Source organism: Ursus maritimus, unplaced genomic scaffold (assembly GCF_017311325.1).
Source record: "Ursus maritimus isolate PB19 unplaced genomic scaffold, ASM1731132v1 scaffold_20, whole genome shotgun sequence".
NCBI classification, from domain to species: Eukaryota; Metazoa; Chordata; class Mammalia; order Carnivora; family Ursidae; genus Ursus; species Ursus maritimus.
Window position 1 is genome coordinate 47,779,430 of NW_024424453.1, and position 23,932 is coordinate 47,803,361.

Sequence of the window (23,932 nt, forward strand, 5' to 3'; positions counted from 1 at the left end):
ATTGAAAAACCAGTTTACCTCATCATAGCTTAGAACATCAGACTATAAAAGATCTGTTTGCTGGTCCTAACTAGCCGTTGTGGTAAACACAAACAAGTCAGTTACTTTGAGCTTTGTGTTTTCCTTCTGTAAAAATGGGAATGATGGTACAGATGACCGAGGATCTTAGTGGACATCAAAGAAGGCCGTGAAAGTGTTTTGAATAGCAAAGTGAGGTACGCTGATCTAGGTGACCCTTGCAGTGGTGTCTTAACTCAGCACCTTATGACCTCCGTTTTTACAAGCTCTTCACTAGTCACAGAAACAAAGCCTCATTTTTGTTCTTATTTCAGAATACAAGTGAACACCTGAGTCAGCAGGACCTGGAATCCCAGATGAGAGAACTTATCTACATGGACTCTGATCTTGTTGTCACCCCGATTATCGACAACCCAAAGGTGTGGAAAGATGCTCTAACAGCTGAGGGCTGAGCTTTTAGACTTCCCTGAGAGCTGGAACCCTGGTGATATTTTTATTATAAATATTCTTTGCCTTATTTTCTTTGCTGTTTCTCATGTCTGCTTTTATGTCACTTGTGCCACGTGTCTACATTTCTAATGCCTGCCCTGTCTGTAATCTTTTCCTCTTCCTGCACTGCTTTCTGTTCACTGAGTGGTGAGTTTCTTCCTCTTCTGCATCAGCTCTGCCTCCCCGCCATCCATGGGCTTCTAGACCTCAGACCTTTGTCCTCAGTCCTTTGTTTCTCCATACACACTTGGGTGAATTTCTCCAAATACTCTAGTTGTGAATGTGTTAGGAAAGCAGATGTGAGTGAGCACTGCTCCCCCAGCTGGGGTGGGTGGGTGGGGCACACACAGACCACGCCCTCTCACAGGTGCTCAGGGCCCCAGGGCAGATGGTGGGGAGACACTGGGAGCTTAGGAAGTCATGGTTCACAGGTGCACTTCATACCCAGCGTGATTTTTGTTGCTTCATGTTGCTTGGAATGTACTACTGTGTTACTAGGGGATGATGAGTATTCTCCTTAAGAAAAGAAAAATTAATTTCTCCCTCTGTACTACCTAATCTGTATTTTAATTTAATTCTTCTTTTTAAATGTCTTTTTCTGTTTTTAATTTATGGCCATTTTCTCTCATCTCATTGGGAACATTACTATAATTTAGAACAAATGGGTTTTTGGATGCATATTTATTTACTAGGTAGACAAGATTTAATATAGATTACCCAGCTATTTTTCATAATGGAGCTAATAATTTTTATGAGATATCTGGCAGAGTAATTGTATACCATGCCAAATTTAATGTGTAATGGGTCATTTTCCCAGTGGACCTTCTAAGAACTGTTTGTAATATCTTTTGACCATATTTTTTCTGTTTCTTTCTTTTATAACCATACTTAATTGTTTTGGGGAAGCCTTAGTAGACATTTTTTTAACTTCTAACTTTAGACCTACAGAAAAGGTTCGAAAATAGTAGAATTCCTGTATAGTTTTTACCCAGCTTCTCCTAATGTTAACATTAGGAGAATGTTAAACCTCATAGGACCATAGAATGGTTAGCAAAACCAGGGAATTAACATTGGTATAGTGCTATTAACTAAATTTCTGAATTTATTTGAATTTTACCAGTTGTACTACTGATGTCCTTTTTCTGTTCTAGGGTCTCTTATTAACAGTTTGCTGTTAGGCCTTCTTTTCCTTGTCTTTCATGGCCTTGTGGTAATTTCTCAGTCTTTTCTTGGCTTTTGTGACCTTGACATTTTGAAGAGTACTGGTCAGGTATTTTGTAGAATGTCACTCAAGCTGGATTTGTCTGAGTGTTTCTTATGATTAGTACGTCTGAGGTTACGCATTGTTGGCAAGAATACTACCAGCAGAGCTTTTTAAAATGCTCTATAGAGAAGTTTCGGAGAATTGAGAGAGATGATGGTTGAAATTTTAATTAAAAGTCTCAAGATGAAAGTACCCTTTGTTGTTCCAAACTCATGGATCCAACTACCCGTTTTTTCCCTTTCTTAAAAAAACCAATTATGTGCTTTCCCGTTCATGCCGTTGACAGCTTCCTGCAGTGGTGTGTTCTCTAATTCAACCATGAAGTTCTTACCATTCTTTAAAACCTCAGCCTCCTTCCAGCTCTTCCATAAACCTTGTCAGCCTAAAGCGCTTGCTGCATTCTCTAATACTTTAGAAAATTTTATCTCTGTGAAATGTTCCAACTATAATTATGTCCTGCCCGTTTTGCATTGTTCAATATTGTTTTTTTTTTTTTTTTTTTGTTTAACATGTTTGTCTTATCTTCACAACCAGAGTATCAGCTGTCTGACCGTAGGATTGTGTCTTTTATCTTGGTTATTCCCCTTAGCACTTAGCTTACTGCCTAACCCTCTCAGGTAGCCAATAAATATTTGTTGATATGACTGAATTTCTAACCTTAGAAGTTGATCAGCTTAAGAGTAAACCAAGATAAAGTGCTTCTTTTTTAATGAAGCTTTTATTGTGGATATCAATTGAAATGATTTTTAAAAATTTTATTTATTTAAAGTACACTCTAGCCCCAATGTGGGGTTTGAACTCACGACCTAGAGATCAAGAGTTGCATGCTCTACTGACTGAGTCAGTCAGGCACCCTGAAACGATTTTATTTTTAGAAATTATTGTCTGTGTATATTTAATCTGAAGGGCAATGTTGAATTCTTTCCCTTTTTAGTGGCAAATTTTCACTGATTTTTTTTTCCTGCCCGAATTGATTTATAATCTGGTAATATGAGATCTATCAGGAGACAGACACCTGTCTCAAAGAGTGTCTTAAAAGTTTTTTTTTCCCCCCAACCACAGATAATGAAACAACCACCAATTAAATTTGATCCAAAGCTACTGCATCTACCAGCACATTCAGGTAGGATTATAGAGGCCTTGTCAAACACATAGACTCTTGGAAGATAGATACAAGTAAGAAATTTAATAGCAAATGGAATCTCTCATTGAATGGCCGAGGTCCTGTTTCCTTGCCACCTGGCTAGATTCTTGGGGCAGTGCCGTGTATGTTATAAGCCTGTAATCGATTTGTGTCAGCCTTGTACCTTAGTCAGCTGAGTCTGGGCTGCCCTGTACTCTGGGGGGAGTGCAAGTGCCTGTAAAGCTGGGTGGGCCCTTCTCTTGCCCTTCCCCCTTGTAGAGTCCATTGACTTTCCAACACTTATGGTGCTCTTGTGGGTACAGAGGGTTGGAGACCACAGTGAAGAACTGAGATTCTACTTCAGAGAGTGGGGCAGTGGACAGTGGGGGTCAGATGGTTCACTTTTGTGGGGATGGTGTGGGAATGGAGATACTTAAAGGGTGATTGTTATGCTTCCTTTCACCTAATGGGAAGTCTTATTTGGGATGAATATCAGAAATTGTTTTATACCTTAACTGTTGATGTATTTTTGTTTGATAAAATCTATTTGCAGCTGTTAAGCTAGATCCAGAAAAAATTCGTCGTCATAGCTAGAGTATAATCTGTGGCTTAAAAGCAAATCAAAGTAAATCAAAATAAAATATATTCAAATTAAAAAAAAATTGTACCAAGTAGAACCACTATTCATGAAAACCTTGGAGAAGTATTTCAAAATAATATTCCTTCCCTTTCTCCATTTATGTTGAGTTATTTTAGGAAATTATTATTACAGCTTTTTTTGCTTAAAGACAGAAATTAGCTGAAACTATGTTAATTTTAGATGGCATCACATTGCCCAGTTTTTGTTTTCTGTTTGTGGAGGGTTTGGACTTGGACTTTCCAGATGACTTCAGCTCCAGTATTAACCTGTTATGCTTAATAATTTCACTGGAACCTTTTAACAACTGTATAATTCTTGGCTTTCTGGTGTTTTAAGGCTAGATTGCTTTATTTATACAAAGGCTATCTTGCTTTTTTGTAACAGAATTTTATTTAGCTTTGTATTTTGTTAGATTCTAGGTTGGAGGATGATTCTCCTATAGGCATCTTTTATGCATAGTTTTCCATTCACAGGGTGAAAAATCTCCATGGGTAGAAAAAGAGGAATCTAGAAGAATAAATAAAAGTAGTGTCATCTTTGGAGGACTTTTTGGTTTTGACATTGTAAAGTTAGGATTTTCTTTGTCCTCCTCTTAGCTATTCAAATTCTATGTTCCATTTATTTTTCTTGTAATGTTTTCAGGATTTTATTTATTTTTTGCATGATACCTACTTTTAACATTTTCTTTCCTCTCCAGTGGATAAGTTAGTATTTCTAAAAGACCAAGATTGGAATGACTTTTTGCAGCAAGTGTGCTCACAGATCGACTCCACTGAGAAGAGCATGGGGGCCTCCCGAGCCAAGCTCAATCTCCTTTGCTATCTGTGTGTTGTGGCTGGACACCGGGACGTGGCCACCCGGCTCCTCAATTCCCCGCTGGTACGTAGTTCGGTTGCAAAGACTCCTTTTGTGGCCCTTGCAGCATGCCTTTTGCGTGTAACTTTTGTATTTCTGTTGAGATTAAAACATTAGTGCTAAAATACTAATTTGATCTAATTACAGTGGAAAAAATGATTTATCAAGATTATAGGTTTGCTAAAATTATTGTTTAATCCTCACCTCTGAAAGCGGTTGAACAGACAGTGATTTTGAACTTCTTTTGTTGTCTCCTGGGGCAGGATTCACATTTCAGTTGTCTACAGGTCATATGTGTTAGTCAATTTCTGTGTCATTTCATGAATGAAATATACATCTTATTTTTTTAAATTCTAGTTCCAGTTGCTAATCCAGCATTTGCGAATAGCTCCAAACTGGGATATGTAAGTAACATTTATATTTTAATAAATTATTCATTAAATAGTTACAACATATTTATCAAAAGCACATAGTGCTCAATACTTATATAATGAGATAATAATTACTCTGAATCATAGGCAATCATAGGCAAATCATAGGCATCCCAACTATAAATTTAAAAAGATTTCAAAATAGGCCTTATACTATTCTAAATATAACTCTAGGATTATATAAACTACAGCTGGAAACTTCGTTACTGTTCCCCATTTGAATATTCTTTATTAAACACTTGATCCTGTGTTTTAGGTTTGCTTCCTGCAGAGTTTTCCCTTGTGATACCATCTTTCCCTTACGTGATGCATGATTTCCTTAAATGTTATTTAAAATCTGATGGGATTATGCTCTGTAAGCTCCTGATGGAAGGATGTATATTTGCTTATTATGCAGATAGCATACCATGATGGAAAAGTACATTAGATAAAGTGTTAGAAGGCTCTGGGCTCCGGTGGCCGGTGAGACCAGGCTGGATGATTACCTCTTTCTGAGTCTCAGCTCCCTGGGGAGTCTGTGTGGGGTGATGGAATTGCATGGGCTTCACAGACAGACCTGGGTGTGAATCACAGATCTGCCCTCTGGGCAAATTGCCTTAAGTACTGAGCCTCAGTTTCCTCAACTGTAAAATGGGGATAGTGTATCTACTTCGTAGATTTGAATAATTAAATTTTGAACAAGATAAGTACATGAAATACTTGGCATGGTGCCTGATTCTTACTGGGTGGGTAGTAGCTGTTGGAGCGTGGAGGTTGCAGGGGTCGTGCTTGGTTAGAGAAGCACATGAAAACCTAAAGGTGAAGGGGTTTTGTGAAATGTGGTAATAGCAATTATTCTTCCATGCTGGCAAAATTGGGGGGGAACAAGAAGTATTCACAAAATGCGTTTTTTTGGATAATTTTTGTTAGGCATCTTCTAAGGTTACCTCCCCAAGGTAAAACCTCGCATTACAAATAGGATTTTTAGGTAATTTTTGAGCAGATAAAACTTTGAGAGGGTTTGTGGTGTGCTCACTAACAAGAAACCAACGAAACCTAACACTGCAGCTAAAACTTATATCCTTGAATGGGGTGCCCCCTGCTGACTTGTAAAAAAAATAGACAATTTTTTCTCCTTTGTAAGTACTGTTTTCTCCCCCCCGTCTTTTAGATTGAAGCTTCATTATAAAACAGCTTGTGTTTGAGGAAAATGATAGATAATGAGATAGACAAATCCTCTGCTTGGAACCTTCTTTTATTGTCTTCCTCCATTCAAACACCAGTTCTTCCAGCAGAGCCTTCTCTGACCCAGGTCATATTCCCTTAATAGCCTAGAAGGGCCCTCAGCTTAGCCGGGGGATAGTCACTGTTGAAGTATATATGTTTATTCCTTGGCTTTGTTCAGCATGTAGAAAAACAAAATAGAATAATATAGAATTTTTTGTTTCTCCAAAGTGGGGGGGTAGCTGGGGGGGAGGGGAATGGGGTAACTGGATGATGGACATTAAGGAAGGCATGTGATGTAATGAGCACTGGGTATTACATAAGACTGATCAGTCACTGCTCTCCACCTCTGAAACTAATAATACATTATATGTTAATTAAGTTTAAATAAAATTAAAAAATGTTCTGTTTCTCTTTCCCTTATAACATATGTTGTGCGTTTTTCTTGAGAGAGAGAGGGAGAGGGAGAGGGAGGGTGCAGAGGGAGAGGAAGAGACAATCTGAATTAAGCAGGTGCCACGCTCAGCATGGAGCCTGTCTTGGGGCTCCATCTCATGACTCTGAGATCATGACCTGAGCCAAAATCAAGAGTCAGATGCTGAATCGACTGAGTCACCCAGGCATCCCGTATGTTATGTATTTTTTAGTGTCATTAACTATTAGTCTAAGATTTTTTTCAACGTTTGCCTTTTCTACTATGCTATGAATGTCTGATCATTTAATTTACCCTGTTCCCTATTTTTGGATAATATTATAACATTGTAAATAATATGTTGATAAACATTTTTGCAATTAAATCTTGGTGCCTGTTTTTTTTCTTTTGCCCCTTAAGGCAGATTCATAGAATTAGAACAAATGAGCACAAGGCAATAAATAGTTCTGCAACTTCTGATAAATTGCTAAAACATTCTTTAGAAATATTGTGTTGACATGCATTCCCAGTTGGTGTGTATAAAAATGCCCTTTTGTTAGAACTTTCAGCAGTGGATATTAATGAAATTTTGTATCCTTTGCTGATCAACTTTATTGAGGTATATAATCCACATATAATAATGCATATTATTTTAATTAAGAAACTATTAACTGGAAATATACAGCATATGAAATTGAACATTTTGGTAAGTGTACAATTGAGTGGTATTAAGTATATTCACAATGCTGTGCAACCATCACCACTATCAATTTCCAGAACTTTTTCATCATCCTAAACTGAAGCCATTACCCGTTACACTTTAACTCCCCATCCCCCTTCTCCCAGTCCTGGTAAACTTCTATTCTACTTTTTGTTTCTATGAATTTGCCTATTCTATACCTAAAACAATTGGGATTATACACTATCTTTTTGCACCTGGATTAATTCACTTAGCTTAACGTTTTCAGAGTTCAGCCGTGTTGTAACATCTATTAGAAAGTCATCCCTTTTTAAGGTTGATTAATATCTCCTAGATATATATACAACATCTTATCTTCTTACCTGTTGATGGTTACTTGGGTTGCTTCTACCTTTGGCTATTGCAAATAATGCTGCTGTGAACATTGGTATACAAATATCTGTTCGAGTCCCTGCTATCAGTTATTTTGGGTGTATACCAAGGAGTGCAGTTGTTGGATTATTTGGTAATTCTATCTTTTCAGTTATTGAGGAGACATCATACTGTTTTCCACAGTGGCTGTACTATTTTACTTTCCGTCTAGCAGTGCACAAGGGTTCCAATTTTTCCACATCCTTTTCATCATTTTTTTTTCTTTAGTAGTAGCTGTCCTGGTGGCTATGAAGCTGCATGTCACTGTGGTTTTGACTTGCATTTCACTGATGACTAGTAATGTTGAGCATTTTTTCATGTACTTATTGGCCATTTGTTTTTCTTCTTTGGAGAAATGTCTGTTCATGTCCTTCGCCTATTTTCTAGTTCGGTTGTTTTATATTGTTGATTTGTAAGAGTTCTTCATATATTCTGGATGTTAATCCCTTATCAGATTATATGACTTACAAATATTTTCTCCCATTCCGTGGGTTGCCTTTTCACTCTTGATAGTGTCCTTTGAAACTCAGATTTTTCCACTTTTTCTTTTGTTGCCTGTGCTTTTAATGTCCTATGCAAGGAATCATTGCCAAATTCAATGTCTTAAAGCTTTTCATCTCTGCTAAGAGTGTTACAGTTTTCGCTTTTGTGTTTAGGTTTTTGATCCATTTTTGAGTTAATTTTTGTATATGGTGTTAGGTAAGGGTCTGACTTCATTCTTTTGCACGTACATATCCAGTTTTCCTAGCAACATCGGTTGAAAAGGCTGTTCTTTCCCCATTGAATGGTATTGGCACCCTCGTCGATAATCTTTTGACCAAATATGCGAGGGTTTATTTAGCCTAAACATCAGTCTTTAAGTTTTGCAATCAGAAAGTGTGAGACCTCTAACTTTTTTTTTTTTCAAGATTTTTTGCCTATTTGGGGTCCCTTTGGATTCATATAAGTTTTAGGGAGGATTTTCTAATTTTTGGTATAAGTTTGACACTTGAATAAGGTGAAATAAGTGTTCATCATCAGTTTTTTAAATACAGTTTCTGCATTTGTGAATTTTTTGCTCTGCTTCACCTTAGTGGATTAGATTTCATTTTTTTTCTGGTAGTTTTCTTTTTCCTTCCTCCCTCCCTCCCTCCCTTTCTCTCTCTCTGTCTGTCTATTAAAGATCTCTGAGTCTCTGCTTCTCTAGTTGTTGCCTCCTCAAGGCTTTCTCTCTGGTTTTAGGGTTTGGGCATAGGGGGCTGACTGAGTCCTTTTTCTGCCCTTGGGCTTGCTCACCCCTGTGCCATGCTTCGAAGTTTGCTCTCTGTTTGCACAGCTCTGGAAGACTCAGGGCCGACCTTTTTCTTCTTCTTTATATGTGACTAGTTTGATTGTTTTTCAGTGTCTGGATTTTTCTTTTTATTCTAGGTGTATGAAATTTTATTGGAATGTGTATAGGTATTTCTTTTTACTAATTTGCTTTGGCAAATTGTTAAGTGCTTCAGGCTTTCTTTAGCTTCCCTATTTCCTTAGGATCTCTTCTTCTGTGTTTCATCCTTTATCTTCTCCTAAAAGTCCTATAGGATGGGTGTGGGATTTCCTGTCTCTCTCTCTCTCTCTCTTTTTTTAAGATATATTTATTAGAGAGCAAGCAGAAGGGACAGAGGGAGAGAGACTCTTAAACAGACTTGTGCTGAGCATGGAGCCCAACACGAGGCTCGAATTCATGACCCTGAGATCATGACCTGAACTGAAACCAAGAGTCAGATGCTTGAGTGTGCCACCCAGGTGCCCCTCCTGTCTCTTGACTCATTTGCTTTCTCACTCTTTTATTGACATATAATTCACATATCATAAAATTCACTTTTTTGTACTAAGAGTTTATTTTTTTAGAACAGTTTTAAGTTCACAGCAAAATTCAGAAGAAGGTACAGAGATTTCTCCTATACCTCCTGCCCCCACACAGGCTAGCCTCCCCCATTATCACCATTTCCCACTAGAGCAGTACATTTGTTACAACTGATAAACCTACAATGGCACATTATAATCACCCACAGTTCATAGTTTACAGTTCACTCTTGGTTTTATACATTCCATGGGTTTGGACAAATGTATAATGACCTGTGTCATCCTTATGGTATCATACAAGAGTATTTTCGTTGCCCTAAAAATCTGTGCTCTACCTATTCATCCCTCTGACAGTCACTGAACTTTTTACTTCCTCCATTGTTTCACCTTTTCCAGAATGGCCTACTGGGAATCCTACAATGTTGGGATCCTGTGATATGTAGCCTTCTCAGATTGGCTTCTCTCACTTAGTAATATGCATTTAAGGTTCTTCCATCTCTTTTCATAGCTTGACAGCTCATGTCTTTCTAGTGCCAGATATCTCCTTGTCTGCATGTACCAGTTTATTCACATACTGAAGGACACCCTGGTTGCTTCCAAATTTAGCGTATGTGAATAAAGCTGCTGTAAACACCATGTGGACATATGCTTTCAGCTCCTTTGGGTAAGTCCCAAGGAGAATGATTGCTGGATCGTGTGGTAAGGGTATGTTTAGTTTTGTAAGAAACTTCCGTATAAGAAACTTCAAACTGTCTTCCAAAGTGGCTGTACTATTTTGTATTCCCATCAACAATGAATGAGAGTTCCTGTTGCTCCATAGCCTTGCTAACATTTGGTGTTGTCAGTGTTTGGATTTTGGCCATTCTTATTGGGGGTATAGTAGTATATTGTTTTAATTTGCGTTTCCCTGATGACATATGATGTGGAGTGTTTTCTCATATGTTTATTTGCCATCTGTTTATCTTTTTTGCTGAGGTATCTGTTAAGATCTTTGGTTCATTTTTTCATTGGGTTGTTTTCTTGTTGAGTTTTAAGAGATCTTTGTGCATTTTGAAAGACAGTCTTATATCAGGTGTCCCTTTTGTAAATATCTTCTTCCAGTCTGTGGCTTGTCTTCTCATTCTCCTGATGTTATCTTTCACAGAAGTTTTTATTTAAATAAAGTCCAGGTTATTATTTCTTTCATGGACTGTGCCTTTGGTGGTTGTATCTAGAAAGTCCTTGCCACACCTGAGGTTATGTAGGTTTTTTTTTTTTTTTCCCCCTATGTTACCTTCTAGCAGTTTTATACTTTGACAACTTACACTTCGGTCTTTGTTTTGAATTTTTGTAAAGTGAGTGAGATCTGTTTCCAGATTCTTTTTTTTTTTTTTTTTTTTTTTTTTTTTTTTTGCATGTATGCTAGCACCATTTGTTGAGAAGACCATCTTTGCTCCGTTGTATTGCCTTTGCTCCTTTGTCAAAGATCCTTTAAGTATATTTATGTGAGTCTATTTCATAGTTCTCTGTTCTGTTTCATTGACCTTTTTGTTTATTCTTTTGTTAATACCACACTGTCTTTTTAAAAAATATTTATTTATTTAATAATCTTTTTTTTATTGTTAGTCACCATACAGCACACTCCTAGTTTTTGATGTAAAGTTCCATGATTCATTACTTGCTGTCTTGATGACTATAACTTTATAGTGAACCTTGATGAAGTCAGGTGGCATCAGTCTTCCAACTTAGCTTTTCTTTTTCAATATTGTGTTGGCTATTCTGGATCTTCTGCGTCTCCATATAAACCTTAGAATCACTTCTCAGTATTCATGAAATAAGTTGCTGGGATTTTGTTTGGAATTCTTTTGAATCTCAGGATCACAAGAAGAATAGACATCTGGACAATATTGAGTTGTTTTATCCATGAACATGTAATACCTCTCTATTTCCTTAGTTTTTTGATTTCATTAGTGATAGTTTTGTAGTTTCTCATATAGGTCCTATACATATTTTGTTAGATTTATTCATAAGTATTTCATTTTGAGGTGTTAATGTAAATGGTGTCATGTTCTTAATTTCATATCTCACTTGTTCATTGCTGGTATATAGGGAAATGATTGACTTTTATATGTTAACCTTGTATCCTGCACCTTGCCATAATCACTACTTCCTGGAGGTTTTTTTTTTGCGGGGGAGGGGTGGGGAGTCAATTCTTTAGGATTTTCTACTGACAGTTATGTCCTATATGAAAAAAGACAGCTTTATATTTTCCCTCTTAATCTGTCTACCCTTTGTTTCCTTTTCTTATTGCATTAGCTAGAGCTTTCGGTATGATATTGAAGAGTGGTGGTGAGAGACAACAGCCTTGCCTTGTACCTGACCTTAGTGGGAAATATTTGTTTCTCAAAATTAAGTAGGATATCGGTTGTAGGTTTTTTGTAGATGGTCTTTATCAAGTTGAAGTAGTTCCCCCTCTATCTCTAGTTTGCTGAGAGTTTTTTTTTTTATCATGAATGGGTCTTAGATTTTGTCAAATGCTTTTTCCTCATGTATTGATATGATTCTGTGTTTTTTTTTTTCTGTTTGTAGATGTGATGGAAATTCTTTTTTAAAAACTGTGAATTCATTGGTTATTAGCATATTCACAAAGTTGTGCAACCGTCACCACTATCTAATTACAGAACATTTTATCATCCAATGAAACCCCATATCCATTGCCCCTGTCCCCTTGGTCCCTGCAAACCACTAATCTACTTTCTGTCTATAGATTTACCTATTTTGAATATTTCGTATAGATGGAATATATAAATTGTGTGTGGGTTTTTTTTTTTTTTTTTTAATGTGGCCTCTCACTTAGCATAATGTTTTCAGGGTTTATCAATGTTGTAGTATGTATCAGTACTTCATTCTTTTTATGACTGGATAGTATTCCATTGCACAATAATACCACATTTTGTTTATCCATTCTCGATGAACACTTGGGTTGTTTCCAAATTTGGCTTTTATGAATGATGCTGCTGTGAACATTTGTGCACAAGATTTTATGTGAACATATGTTTTCATTTCTCTTGGATATATACATAGTAGTGGAATTGTTGGGTTATAAAGTAATTCTTTGTTTAGCCTTATGAAGAACTGCCAGACTTTGTGTTCTTCCCTGATTTTATCTTTGAGGTTTCCGGTTTGATATTTATCCCTGCTCATTTTACTCTTGAGAATCTCTGTTTTATTTCAACAATCATATGAACTGATCTTTTTCATTGTATTCTGATTCTTTTCTCTAGCAGCCTGTATTTGGTCTATAATGTCTTTTTGAATTTGAGGACAAATAGTGGGATTATGAAAATTCTGTTTTGGAACAGAATTTAAGGTTATAAATGTTATGACTAATATGTAGGGTTAAAACAGTAGGATTATACAAGTTCTATTCTTATCTCCTTAGCCTGTGGGTCACTTCTTTTTCATCACGGTCTTGCTTTTTAGTGCTGTTAGTTCCTCAAATTCTTGGTGGTCTTTGGTACTTAATTTTTATTATGAATAAATGGTTAAATTGATCAGTATAGACGTTGGCAATACAAATTGCCTCTATACTTCTCTAAGTCTGTTTCGCCAGCACCTTCTTTATTTTTTTATTTATTTTTTAAATTTTGATGATTTTTTATTATGTTAGTCACCATACAGTACATCCCCGGTTTCCGATGTAAGGCTCGATGATTCATTAGTTGCGTATAGCACCCAGTGCACCATGCAATATGTGCCCTCCTTACTACCCATCACCAGTCTATCCCATTCCCCCACACCCCTACCCTCTGAGGCCCTCAGTTTGTTTCTCATAGTCCCTAGTCTCTCATGCTTCATTCCCCCTTCTGATTACCCCCCTTTCTTTATCCCTTTCTTCCCCTACTGATCATCCTAGTTCTTATGTTCCAGAGATGAGAGAAATCATATGATAGTTGTCTTTCTCTACTTGACTTATTTCACTTAGCATTATCTCCTCCAGTGCCGTCCATGTTGCAGCAAATGTTGAGAATTCGTTCTTTCTGATGGCTGAGTAATATTCCATTGTATATATGGACCAGTCATCTGTTGAAGGGCATCTCGGCTCCTTCCACGGTTTAGCTATTGTGGACAATGCTGCTATGAACATTGGGGTGCATATGGCCCTTCTCTTCACTACGTCTGTATCTTTGGGGTAAACACCCAGTAGGCCAGCACCCTCTTTAAAGTAAAGTGCTGGCATGTGAATGGTGATGCTTGTTGGCTGGTTGACTTACATGTTGGAAACTCAGTTGGCTAAAGAGCAGGTGGGCAGGCTGGAGGCCTACGCAAGAGTTTCCAGGATGGGTTTTTCTTTGGGCTGGAGCTGGCTTTCCTCCATTAATCCCCTTTTCCACTGTAGTATCTGGTGTAGAGGACCGCAGTCTTTGTTCCCCACATCCACATCTGTATCCCACCTTAGGGTAGGTTGCTTACTATAGGAATAATTTTCCATTTTTATCCTGGAGGCCAGGACTGCAGGGCTTATTTTACGTACCAAGGAGCGAGATGGGAAGGCAGCAGGACCTGGTTGGCTCGCTTGTTCGTTGTGCGGCTTTGTAATCTGGTGATCGTCCAGTGGCTCATCTTTGCCTTCTGTTTTAGTTTACTCTGAGTCTCTGGGGCTTCCTTGGGGAGATCTGTCTTTATCTGTGGTTCTTAGGGATTTCTTCTGTTGATTTTCTGACAATGCGATTTCCTCTGTGCTTGTGATCTGGGATTTCCTCAAACATTTTGGTCTACTTTCAGCCGTTCTTTCTGTTTCCAGTTATCATTTAATTATAAATTATGTTTTCTTTTAGCAGACTCTTGACAGAACAGAAAGGTGGGTGTCAGTGTCCAGTCTTCTGTGTAAAGCAGCAAAATGTCTCCTAAGTTTCAGCTTGTGTTATTTGTGTTGATTATGATTGTGCCTGATGGATACTTTCAATTTTTATTTGACACATAAGATAAATAAAAGTGCTTCTGAATTTACAAGTATTTAGGTTTTTTGCTTTGTATTTGTTATTTCACTTTTATAACATAATATGTTCTGTATAATTTCTGCCTTTGGGGATTCTATGCATTTATCTTTGTGGTCTAATATAAAATCATTTTTAAAAATGATATTAATGTAGTAAAAGATGTGGTAATACTAGCTGACCCATACAGCACATATTAAATGTCGGACAACATGGTAATTTCTTCACATGGATTATCTCTTTTGATTCTTCGAACAGCTTGAGGTACGTATTGTAGGCAGTCCTATTTAACATAAAAGTAACCAGGCACATGAAGGAGGAGTAACTAACCCAAGGAACTGTTCCAGTTTTTCCCTCGTGGTAGGGACAAGGCTGGGCCTAGGACATTTCATTCCAGAGTAATAAATACTGCCCTATACTGCCTCTTACTGAGTAAGCGTGGTCACTGTTTATAGTAAGTTTGGCATATACATCTGTTACTTTGACCTTGCCAGTTTTATTATGAATGCTTGTATATATGTATTCATTGTGGCCTCCTTGCTGTGCTTGGAAGAGAAGTAGGTTGAAGTTTCCCACTATTCTTGGGTGTACTTTTTTTTTTTTAATGTTTTTTTAATTATATTATGTTAGTCACCATACAGTACATCGCTGATTTCTGATGTAAAGTTCGATGATTCATTAGCTGTGTATAACACCCAGTGCACCATGCAATACGTGCCCTCCTTACTACCCATCACCACCTATCCCATTCCCCCCTCCCCCTCCCCTCTGAAGCCCTCAGTTTTTTTCTCAGAGTCCATAGTCTCTCATGCTTCATTCCCCCTTCTGATTACCCCCCTTTCTTTATCCCTTTCTTCCCCTACCGATCTTCCTAGTTCTTATGTTTTGGGTGTACTTTTAATTCCTTGTTACATGGTATATAATGATACCCTTTGTAGGTTACACTGCTTTTAGTTTACAAGGAATCTTTTTCTCATCTAGTGATGTTAGCCTTAAATTCTTTTTTGAGATTTATATTGAAAACCCTGTTTCACTTTTGTTTACCTCGTGCAGTCGTATATTCATTCCTTTTCTACTAATGTGTTTAGTTACCTTATTTTTAATGTCGCTGTTCTAGTCATCAAACATTTATTGAGGTCTACTTGATGCAAGGGACTGTCTTGGTGTTTGCATTGGTGAGCAGTACCAAGCCTTGCATTTACGGGCCTTCTAGGCTGGTGGGGGACACAGATAATAAATGAGTAAACACATGAAGAAGGAACTACAACATTTTATTTTATTTTATTATTATTTTATTTATTTATTTATTTGACAGAGAGAGAGAGAGCCAGCGTGAGAGGGAAAACAAGCAGGGGAAGTGGGAGAGGAAGAAGCAGGCTCATAGCGGAGGAGCCTGATGTGGGGCTCGATCCCATAACGCCGGGATCACGCCCTGAGCCGAAGGCAGACGCTTAACCGCTGTGCCACCCAGGCGCCCCGGAACTACAACATTTTAGATCTACTCTGTCTAATGTGGTAGCCACTGGCCGTGTGTGGTTATTAAAATTTAAATTTAAAAGTAATTCCACAAAAAATTAGTTCACTTGTACCAGCTATATTTTAAGTGCTCAATAGTCACATGTGACCGAGGGATACTCTTTTGAACAATGAAGATACGGAACATATCTGTCATTGCAAGAAGATTATTGGCCAGTGCAGTTTTGGATAATGTCATGAATGTGGGGACACTTTTGAGGTACAGTGTAACGGGACACTAGGGGCATCCAAAGTGGTGACATTTAAGAAGAAAGCTGATTATGAGAAGTCCATTTTTTGAGCGCATCATATATAGGATATAGTTGTAGGTAAGTATTTGGTATACACTGAGAAAAGTTTTTATTTAAATATTTTATAACTTAACACACTATCTTAAAATTCTTAGTTTTATCTCTTGTTCTGATAAAGATCATTTCTGGTGAGATTGGGGAAAATAATTAGTATGTTGTAATACATTTTTCTTTTAGTCGAATAAGTCTTGTAGGCAGTATTTATTTTTGTAGATTGAAAAAAAAAAAACAGGTTAGTGTTTCATAAGTACTTTAGGCTTGTCCTTGAACCAAGATAAGTTTTTGCTTTGCATCCTCTATTTCAGTAGTCAGTTTCTGATAGTGTTTTATCATTGTAAAAAATTTAGAAGTTAACCCATCTATCCCTTGAAATTGCACACATGCGGAAATGGAAGCATAATTGACTTGGTTGTGGTCACAGAATGGGTCAGTGGCAGAGCAGTGACTAGAAGCTTTTTCTTGTAACTTTTGATCCAATGTCCTACCAAATCTTTTTCAAAATGATCACTTTTAAGGTATAATCTTTTTAAGACAGTCTCTTCAACACATGGTGTTGGGAAAACTGGACAGCCACATGCAAAACAATGAAACTAGACCACTTTCTCACACCAAATACAAGAACGAACTCAAAATGGATTAGGGGCTTAAATGTGAGACCTGGAATCATCAAAATCCTAGAAGTGAACACGGGAGTGATGTCTCGGACATCAGTCATAGCAGATTTTTCTAGCTATGTCTCCTGAGGCAAGGGAAATAAAGCAAAAATAAACTATTGGGACTACATCAAAATAAAAAGCTTCAGCACAGCAAAGGAAACAAAACTAAAAGGCAACCTACGGAATGGGAGAAGATATTTACTAATGACCTATCGATAAAACTTACATAACTCAACACCCAGAAAACAAATAATCCAATTAAAAAAATGGGCAGAAGACATGCACAGACATTTCTCCGAAGAAGACACTGAGATGACCAATAGACACATGAAAAGATGTTCAGCATCACTAATGATCAGGGAAATGCAAATCAGAACCAATGAGATATCACCTCACACCTGTCAGAATGGCTAAAATCAACAAGAAACAGCAGATGTTGGGGAGGATGTGGAGAAAGGGGAACCCTCTTACACTGTTGGTGGGAATGCAAACTGGTGCAGCCACTGTGGAAAACAGTATGGAGGTTCCTCAAAAAATTAAAAATAGAACTGCCCTATGATCCAGTAATTGCACTACTGAGTATTTACCAAAGAATACAAAAACACTAATTCAAAGGAACACACACACCCCTATGTATTTTGCAGCATTATTTACAGTAGCCAAACTGTGGAAGCAGCCCAAGTGTCCATCGATAGATGAATGGATAATGAAGATGTGAGATAGATATATATGTATAATGCAATATCATTCAGCCATAAAGAAGAATGGAATCTTGCCATTTGTGACAATATGGCTGGAGTTAGAGAGTATGATGTTAAGCAAAATAAGTCAGCCAGAGAAAGACAAAAACCATATGATTTCACTCATATATGGAGTTTAAGAAAAAAATGAGCAAAAAACACAAAAAAACAAAAAAAACCCAACAAACCCCAAAACAACCTCCCCCCCCAAAACCAGACTCTTAATTATAGAGAACAAACTGATACCAGAGAGGAGGTGGGTAGGGGGGATGGGTGAAATAGGTGATGGGGATTCAGGAGTGCACTTGTTGTGGTGGGCACCGGGTGTTATATGGAAGTGTTGAATCACTGTATTGTACACCTGAAACTTATATAACACTGCATGGTAAGTATACTGGAATTAAAATTTAAACGACTGTATAATGTTTTTTATTTAGAGGCAGGATGCTTGTCATATGAATGCCTAGGACTTCTTTAATTTGTATATGTTAAGAGATTTGAATGGCTAATTCAAGAAGTGTTGAAATCCATAAGAATTATGTCTGTATGTTAGAATTCTGACAACATGAACATTTCCCTGTGGTCCTTCTCGGAGTCTGATTTGTTTCCCTCCATGGGTTCTGTGTAGTTTATTTTAAGAAGCCCCAAAGTTAGAGACTCTCTGGCTGGTGTACACACTGATTAGCCCAGAAAACATGCAAGCATCAATATGAATACAGTGCTCAAAAAAAAAATATGGTTCTCATCAACTCTTATGTCCAACTATTTTTTCCAATTAAAAAAATCTTATTACTAAACTTTTGCAAATCATCTGAAAATGATATTTAATCATTTATTGACCTTATTTTCTGTTGGATAATGATACAGAAACACCTCACTAAAGCTAGTAGTTTTTGGAACAATATTTGTAAGATCTAGGATTGTACAAATTTCTATAAAAGTAGATATATAACTATATGTTTAACTGTTATTTTTTAACCACTTATGTATAAAATCCTTTGTCTAATAAGTAGGACATAACCTTTAGCCAAATACTGCTGTACTCAGAAGTAAAAAGGTTAATTGCATTTTTTTCTCCTCTCTGGTTAAGGCCTTTCAAAATTTTTATTTTACATTTTACAATGAAAGCCGAACTTGTTCAACTTGAGTCACTATTTAGACAGTCCTGCAGAGGGGATTGCTGTTTTTGGCTCTTTGTGTACACAGGGTCAGATATGTGGAGGAGTGAGCGTTCGCCCTAGCACACTTTTATCTTATGTTAATGCTCATTACTGTGTAACGTAACTAACTAGAGTTGGTTACTTGGGTCTCTAACTGTCCTCTTCAGAGCTTATTTTTCTCCATTTACAGACGGGCCAAGGTTGCTCGGGTGATTGGTTTATTGGCCTCGCACACAACTGAGCTCCAGGAAAATACACCTGTTACTGAGGTAATTCTCTTTTATTACTGGAATGTTATGAATGACAAAAAAAGATTGTTCCTGATTTTGTAATTTAGAACACTCAGCTTTCATTGACCTTCACCTGAGTTTTCTTTGTGGAATTGTGGCAATTATAAAATAACCTCCGTAGACCCTTAGGCGTAAACACAGCCGCACATTGACAACCTAGTCTGTTAGTAGAGGTGATAGGTGGAGTTCAAAGGCTTGTGGGCTCTATTCATCATTATTTCAAGAATTTTTGGATAACCCTTATTTCATTACTAGTTTTCTTGTAGTCTACCCAACATTTTATTATACCTAATTTATTTCCTAGTTAAGCACAGCTCATAGTTCTGATCAAAATCCTTTTCACCCTGAGTTTAGTGTTTTCAGCCTCACCAGTTGTCAGTTATTTCTGACAACAATGCCAGTATTTAATGGGCATGCTTGCTTGAAAGATATTTCGAAATATCGGGCATTTCTTTCAAGTACTGATACTGGGAAGCGTTTCTTAGTTAATCAGTAAATCTAAGTCCCATCAAGTGAATGCTACCGTTGTACTGCTCTTTTGAGCGTCCTTTATTCCTTGGGCTAGGGGAGTGTCATGAGTCGAAATAGGTGAAAAGGACCAAGGCTTTTAGGGGCAAGGGCAAAAACTCCTGAAGGAAGGAAAAAGTGGGAGGAGGAGGGGATTTTGTAGAGCCAGAACCTGGTGGTATGGTATTTGGGGCTTGAGGAGGAATTGTTTAGCCGAGTATTGTCCAGTAAAACTTTCTGTTGCGACGGAAAACGTTCCGTAACTTTGCCGTCCAGTACCTCAGCCAGGTGCTGTAATGGCATCCCAGTTAGCCCTGGACTGTCTGAGTGGACATGAGTGGACAGTTAATTTAAGGTCCCCGCATTTCCTTTGCTTTTAATTCCATCCCTATTTCCTGCAAACTGTGAGATCTCTGAGGAGATCTACAGGAAATGTCACTAAGTCTAACCTTTTTCTTGTTTTTATGGGCCCAAGAAGAATGAATTGTGACCTCTGCGACCCCTGATGGTACCCAACTTGGCTATCAGAGATGTATAAACTTGACTTTTCTTTTTAAGACCAAGCAGATAGGGCGGTATCACTAAGCAGAGAGGCTTTTAGCTCAAAAGTGGGGGCTTGTAACGATGACTCAGAGGAAGGATTTCCAGTAAAACGGAGAGGTACTGCAGGAGGTGGAAGAGAAGTTAAAATTATAAGACAAAGTCCTGGCATTCTAGAGGGCATTCCTAGATAATCAAAACAGGCAGTCAGTGCCCAGGAGCAGTGTGCCATGAAGGGTGAGACCCTGAGGGTGTAAAATATGACTGTTGAACTAAAATGTTCAGTAGGTGCCATAATGAGGAGGGTGAATACCTTAGGAAGCCGAGTTAGTGGATTTGAAGATCAGCTGGATGAATTCTTTTAGGATTCAGAAGAAAAAGAGAAAGGTTAAAAATTATTAACTAAAAAAGCATGGAAGAGAGTTCCAGAAGATCTGTTCTGTTGTCCAGTATGGCACACTGTAGCCCAAAATGACTGTTGAGCCTTTGAAAAACAGGTAGTGTGAATTGAGATGAGCTTCAAGTAGAGAACACATACCAGGTTTTGAAGACTCAATATGGGAGGGAGGAGCATCTCACCTGTAAGTTTTTTATAGATTACATTTTCAAATGATAATATTTTGGATATGTTTGGATAAATACATTATGACAATTAATTTCACTTCTTTTTATTTTTGATGTGGCTCCTGGAAAAATTTAAATTACCTTTGTGGCTCAAATTGTATTTCTGTTGGACAGAACTTGTCTAAGATAAACATAATGGGATTTCAAGGAGAGATCAAAGCAAACATTCATGAAAGAAATAATAGAAGAAAATTTCACCCTGAGCTGAAGAAAGACTCAATCTTTAGATGAAAGGTTTCACCAAATGTCAGGCAATATATTGAAAGAAGATGCACATTTAGACCTATCCTGGTGAAATTTGTAATTACAAAGAGAAAAAACCAAAGCTCAGGTTATAAACAAATAGAAGTGAATTAGACTTGCATATAATGTATTTGTAACACTACAAGCTGAAGATACGAAAAACAATAGAAATAGAACAACACTTAAGGGATCGTGTGACCTTAACTTTCTCTGTGCGGCCATCCCATTGCCCGCTTGTGAGAACAAAAGGAAGACTTTTTCAGAAAATCAGAGACTTAGTCTTAATTTCATCAACATTTCTAAAAACTTGCCCTTGAGCAAGCTACTTGAGTAGCTGCCTATAACCACATTTTCAGATGAAGAAGAAGCGAGTATAAACACTGAATCCATTGACATTTAAGTGCAAATAACAGCTGTTAATGTGACGTGCAACCTGGAAAGAATGGATTCTTGAAAAAATACATATACTGTGAAAAAATTGATGGTAGCATGGAAGTAAATTCTACATTGTTTTAGAACATCTGGAAGGGTGAGAGAGAAGGGAGTAGGAAAGGACAAGACCCATTGGTGGTGGTTCTTTTACTGATTGAACATTTATTAATCGGTTATGGGCATGGTAGTGTGTTTCGTGCAGGAAGACCATTACTCCAGGCAGGTTCTTATCTTGTTCTAGAAGAAATTAATAGATACATGTTTTATTACTTGTACTGATACTCTCTTGTTCCTTGGTTAACAAATATTTGTCAGCGGCTGTGTATATTACAAGGTACTGTCTAGGTACCAGGGTACAGTGTTGAGCAAGAGAGATAATCCCTGTTCTGATAGAGTCTGCATTCTAGTGTGAGGAGAGAAAGCGAGTGAGCATATATGTAGTGTTAGGTGGTGACAGAGGCAATGAGAAAGATAAAAGTGGCTAGCGGGGTTTGGGAAGGATGAGGTGGCGGCGGCGCTATTTTAGATGGGTTGGTCAGGGAAAACCTTGGAGAGGAACATCCAAGCAGAGACCTGCAGGGGGTGGAGGAACGCTTCCCTTAGTTGGGGGAAGGGTGGACAGCAGGTGCAAAGGATTGGTGATGAAAGAGTGGTTGGCATGTTTCGAGGAACAACACAGAGGTGATGTAGCTGGAACTGAGTGAGAAGGAGACTCAGGAGGAGGACACAGGAGATGAAGTTAGTGAGGTAGCCAGGGGCTAGGTCATCCCAAGCCTTGTCGTAAGCCCTGGTCAGAACTGGGACTTTATTCTGAATGAGATGGGAAGCCATTGGAGGAATGTGAGCAGTGGAGAGCCTCAATGTGGCTTATGTTTGAAGAGGATCCCTGTCTTACAAGGACAGGGGCAAGGTAGAATCAGAGAGACCACTTTAAGAGCCTGTGGTATGTGGTGGTTCAGATGAGGGGTGATGGTTCTTGGACAAGGTTTGTGGTGGTAGATGCAGTAAAGAATGATTTTATTCTGGATATATGCCTTCTTTCCAGATAGAGTTCAAAGTGTTGACAGATTGGCTGATTGCAGTGATATTTGAAGGCAGACTTTAATAACCAGGTCTGGCCAATATATAGTCTAATATCCAATATGAAAAGTACTGAGGTATCAGAGAAATGCAAATCAAAACCAAAATGAAATACCAAGACAGTCACCAGATTGGCAAAAATGAAGAAGCCTCACAGTCCTAAATGTTGGTGAAAGTGCTGAGCGGAAGGAAGGCGTGTATGCTGCTGGTGGGAATGTAACTGGCCACAGCCACTCTGGAAAACTGAGCACTCTTGAGTCTGTAAGCCAGCATCCCCTACCTTGTAACCCAGTGTATCAAGTGACACGCCCAAGAATATATTACCGGCATTATTTGTAATAGCCCTAAGTTTGAAATAACCGGTGTGTCTATCAACAGTAGAATGGACAAAGTGTGTCACAGTTGCATGATGGGTTACTAAAAATAGCATTTTGAATAATGAACCCCAGCTTTGAGCGGCAAGCCTAAATGAATCTCCTAGTCATAGACAGTTGTCCTAGATGTCAGTAGGACATTTCCTGGGAAAGCTTGATCTATAGATTCAGAAATGTCCAGGGACTGTGAAGGTTCTTGTCTAGAAGGTCAGTTCCCTCTCGATGCTGGACATCATGGAGAGGCGGATGTAGGTGGCATTATGGAAGGTGTGGAGGTGAGGGGTGCCTTGTGCAGAACCTGGGTAGACGGGCGGAGGCCAAGGCTGGAACTGAGAGGTTGTCCGCACCCCTGTGGTGTCCTTGTGCTCAGGGCTCCATGTGGCAGTGACCTCAGACAGTATGTTGTGCTGCTGTAGGAATTCCTGTAGGTCTGGGCAGAAGGCCTCTGCAGTAACCGGGGACCTGTCAGTCACCCCGAGTGATATGCTCAGCTCACTCGCCGGCTCCATGCCCATGGTTTGTCCCCCCGTCAGTTGCTGTTGGTGCTGCCACCGAGAGTGTTTGGTGGGGCAGTTCTGGAAGCGTCTTTGTCTCTGTGTGCACCCAGGTTGTTCGTTAGCCATGCTTCCCTCCCTTCAGAGACTGGGTACCTCTTGTTCTCAAAATACTGCCCAAAACCTGTGGGTGTTCCTTATTAAACACTGCATTCTTTTTTTTTTTTTTTAATGATTTTTAATTATATTATGTTAGTCACCATACAGTACATCCCTGGTTTCCAATTAAACACTGCATTCTTGATGCTGCCTCCATCGAGGGGGGAGGGATGGGTGTTAATTCCTGAGGTTCTTGTGTCCTTCATTCGTGTACTGTTCTTTTCTGGGTGTTTACTGATGTTTTATTAATTTGAGATGAAACGGGAAAAATTATACTTATTAAAAAATGCAGTAGTGTGTCATGAGTTCTCTGGGAAACTGCTGAATTATGCATATTGTGAACTAAATTCCTTTCGATAATGAGAAGTTCACAGAGTAACTTGAGTTTGTGCCAGGTGCTCCTGATGATGCCATCTTCTCTTCTGTTACTTCTCACACTTTTTCATTCTTAATTCCTG

General features: G+C 38.3%; 1 protein-coding gene across 4 annotated transcripts in view; it reads left to right on the forward strand.

Annotated features, from left to right (window-relative positions):
- ULK4 (unc-51 like kinase 4) overlaps nt 1-23,932 on the forward strand; it is a 596,079-nt gene that overhangs the window by 32,610 nt on the left and 539,537 nt on the right. For all 4 annotated transcript variants that reach the window (XM_040636925.1, XM_040636927.1, XM_040636926.1 and 1 more), the window contains 5 exons: nt 333-437; nt 2,834-2,894; nt 4,232-4,413; nt 4,747-4,793; nt 18,922-19,000. In XM_040636925.1, coding sequence (XP_040492859.1) covers nt 333-437; nt 2,834-2,894; nt 4,232-4,413; nt 4,747-4,793; nt 18,922-19,000 — 474 coding nt within the window. The remainder of the gene's footprint in view (nt 1-332; nt 438-2,833; nt 2,895-4,231; nt 4,414-4,746; nt 4,794-18,921; nt 19,001-23,932) is intronic.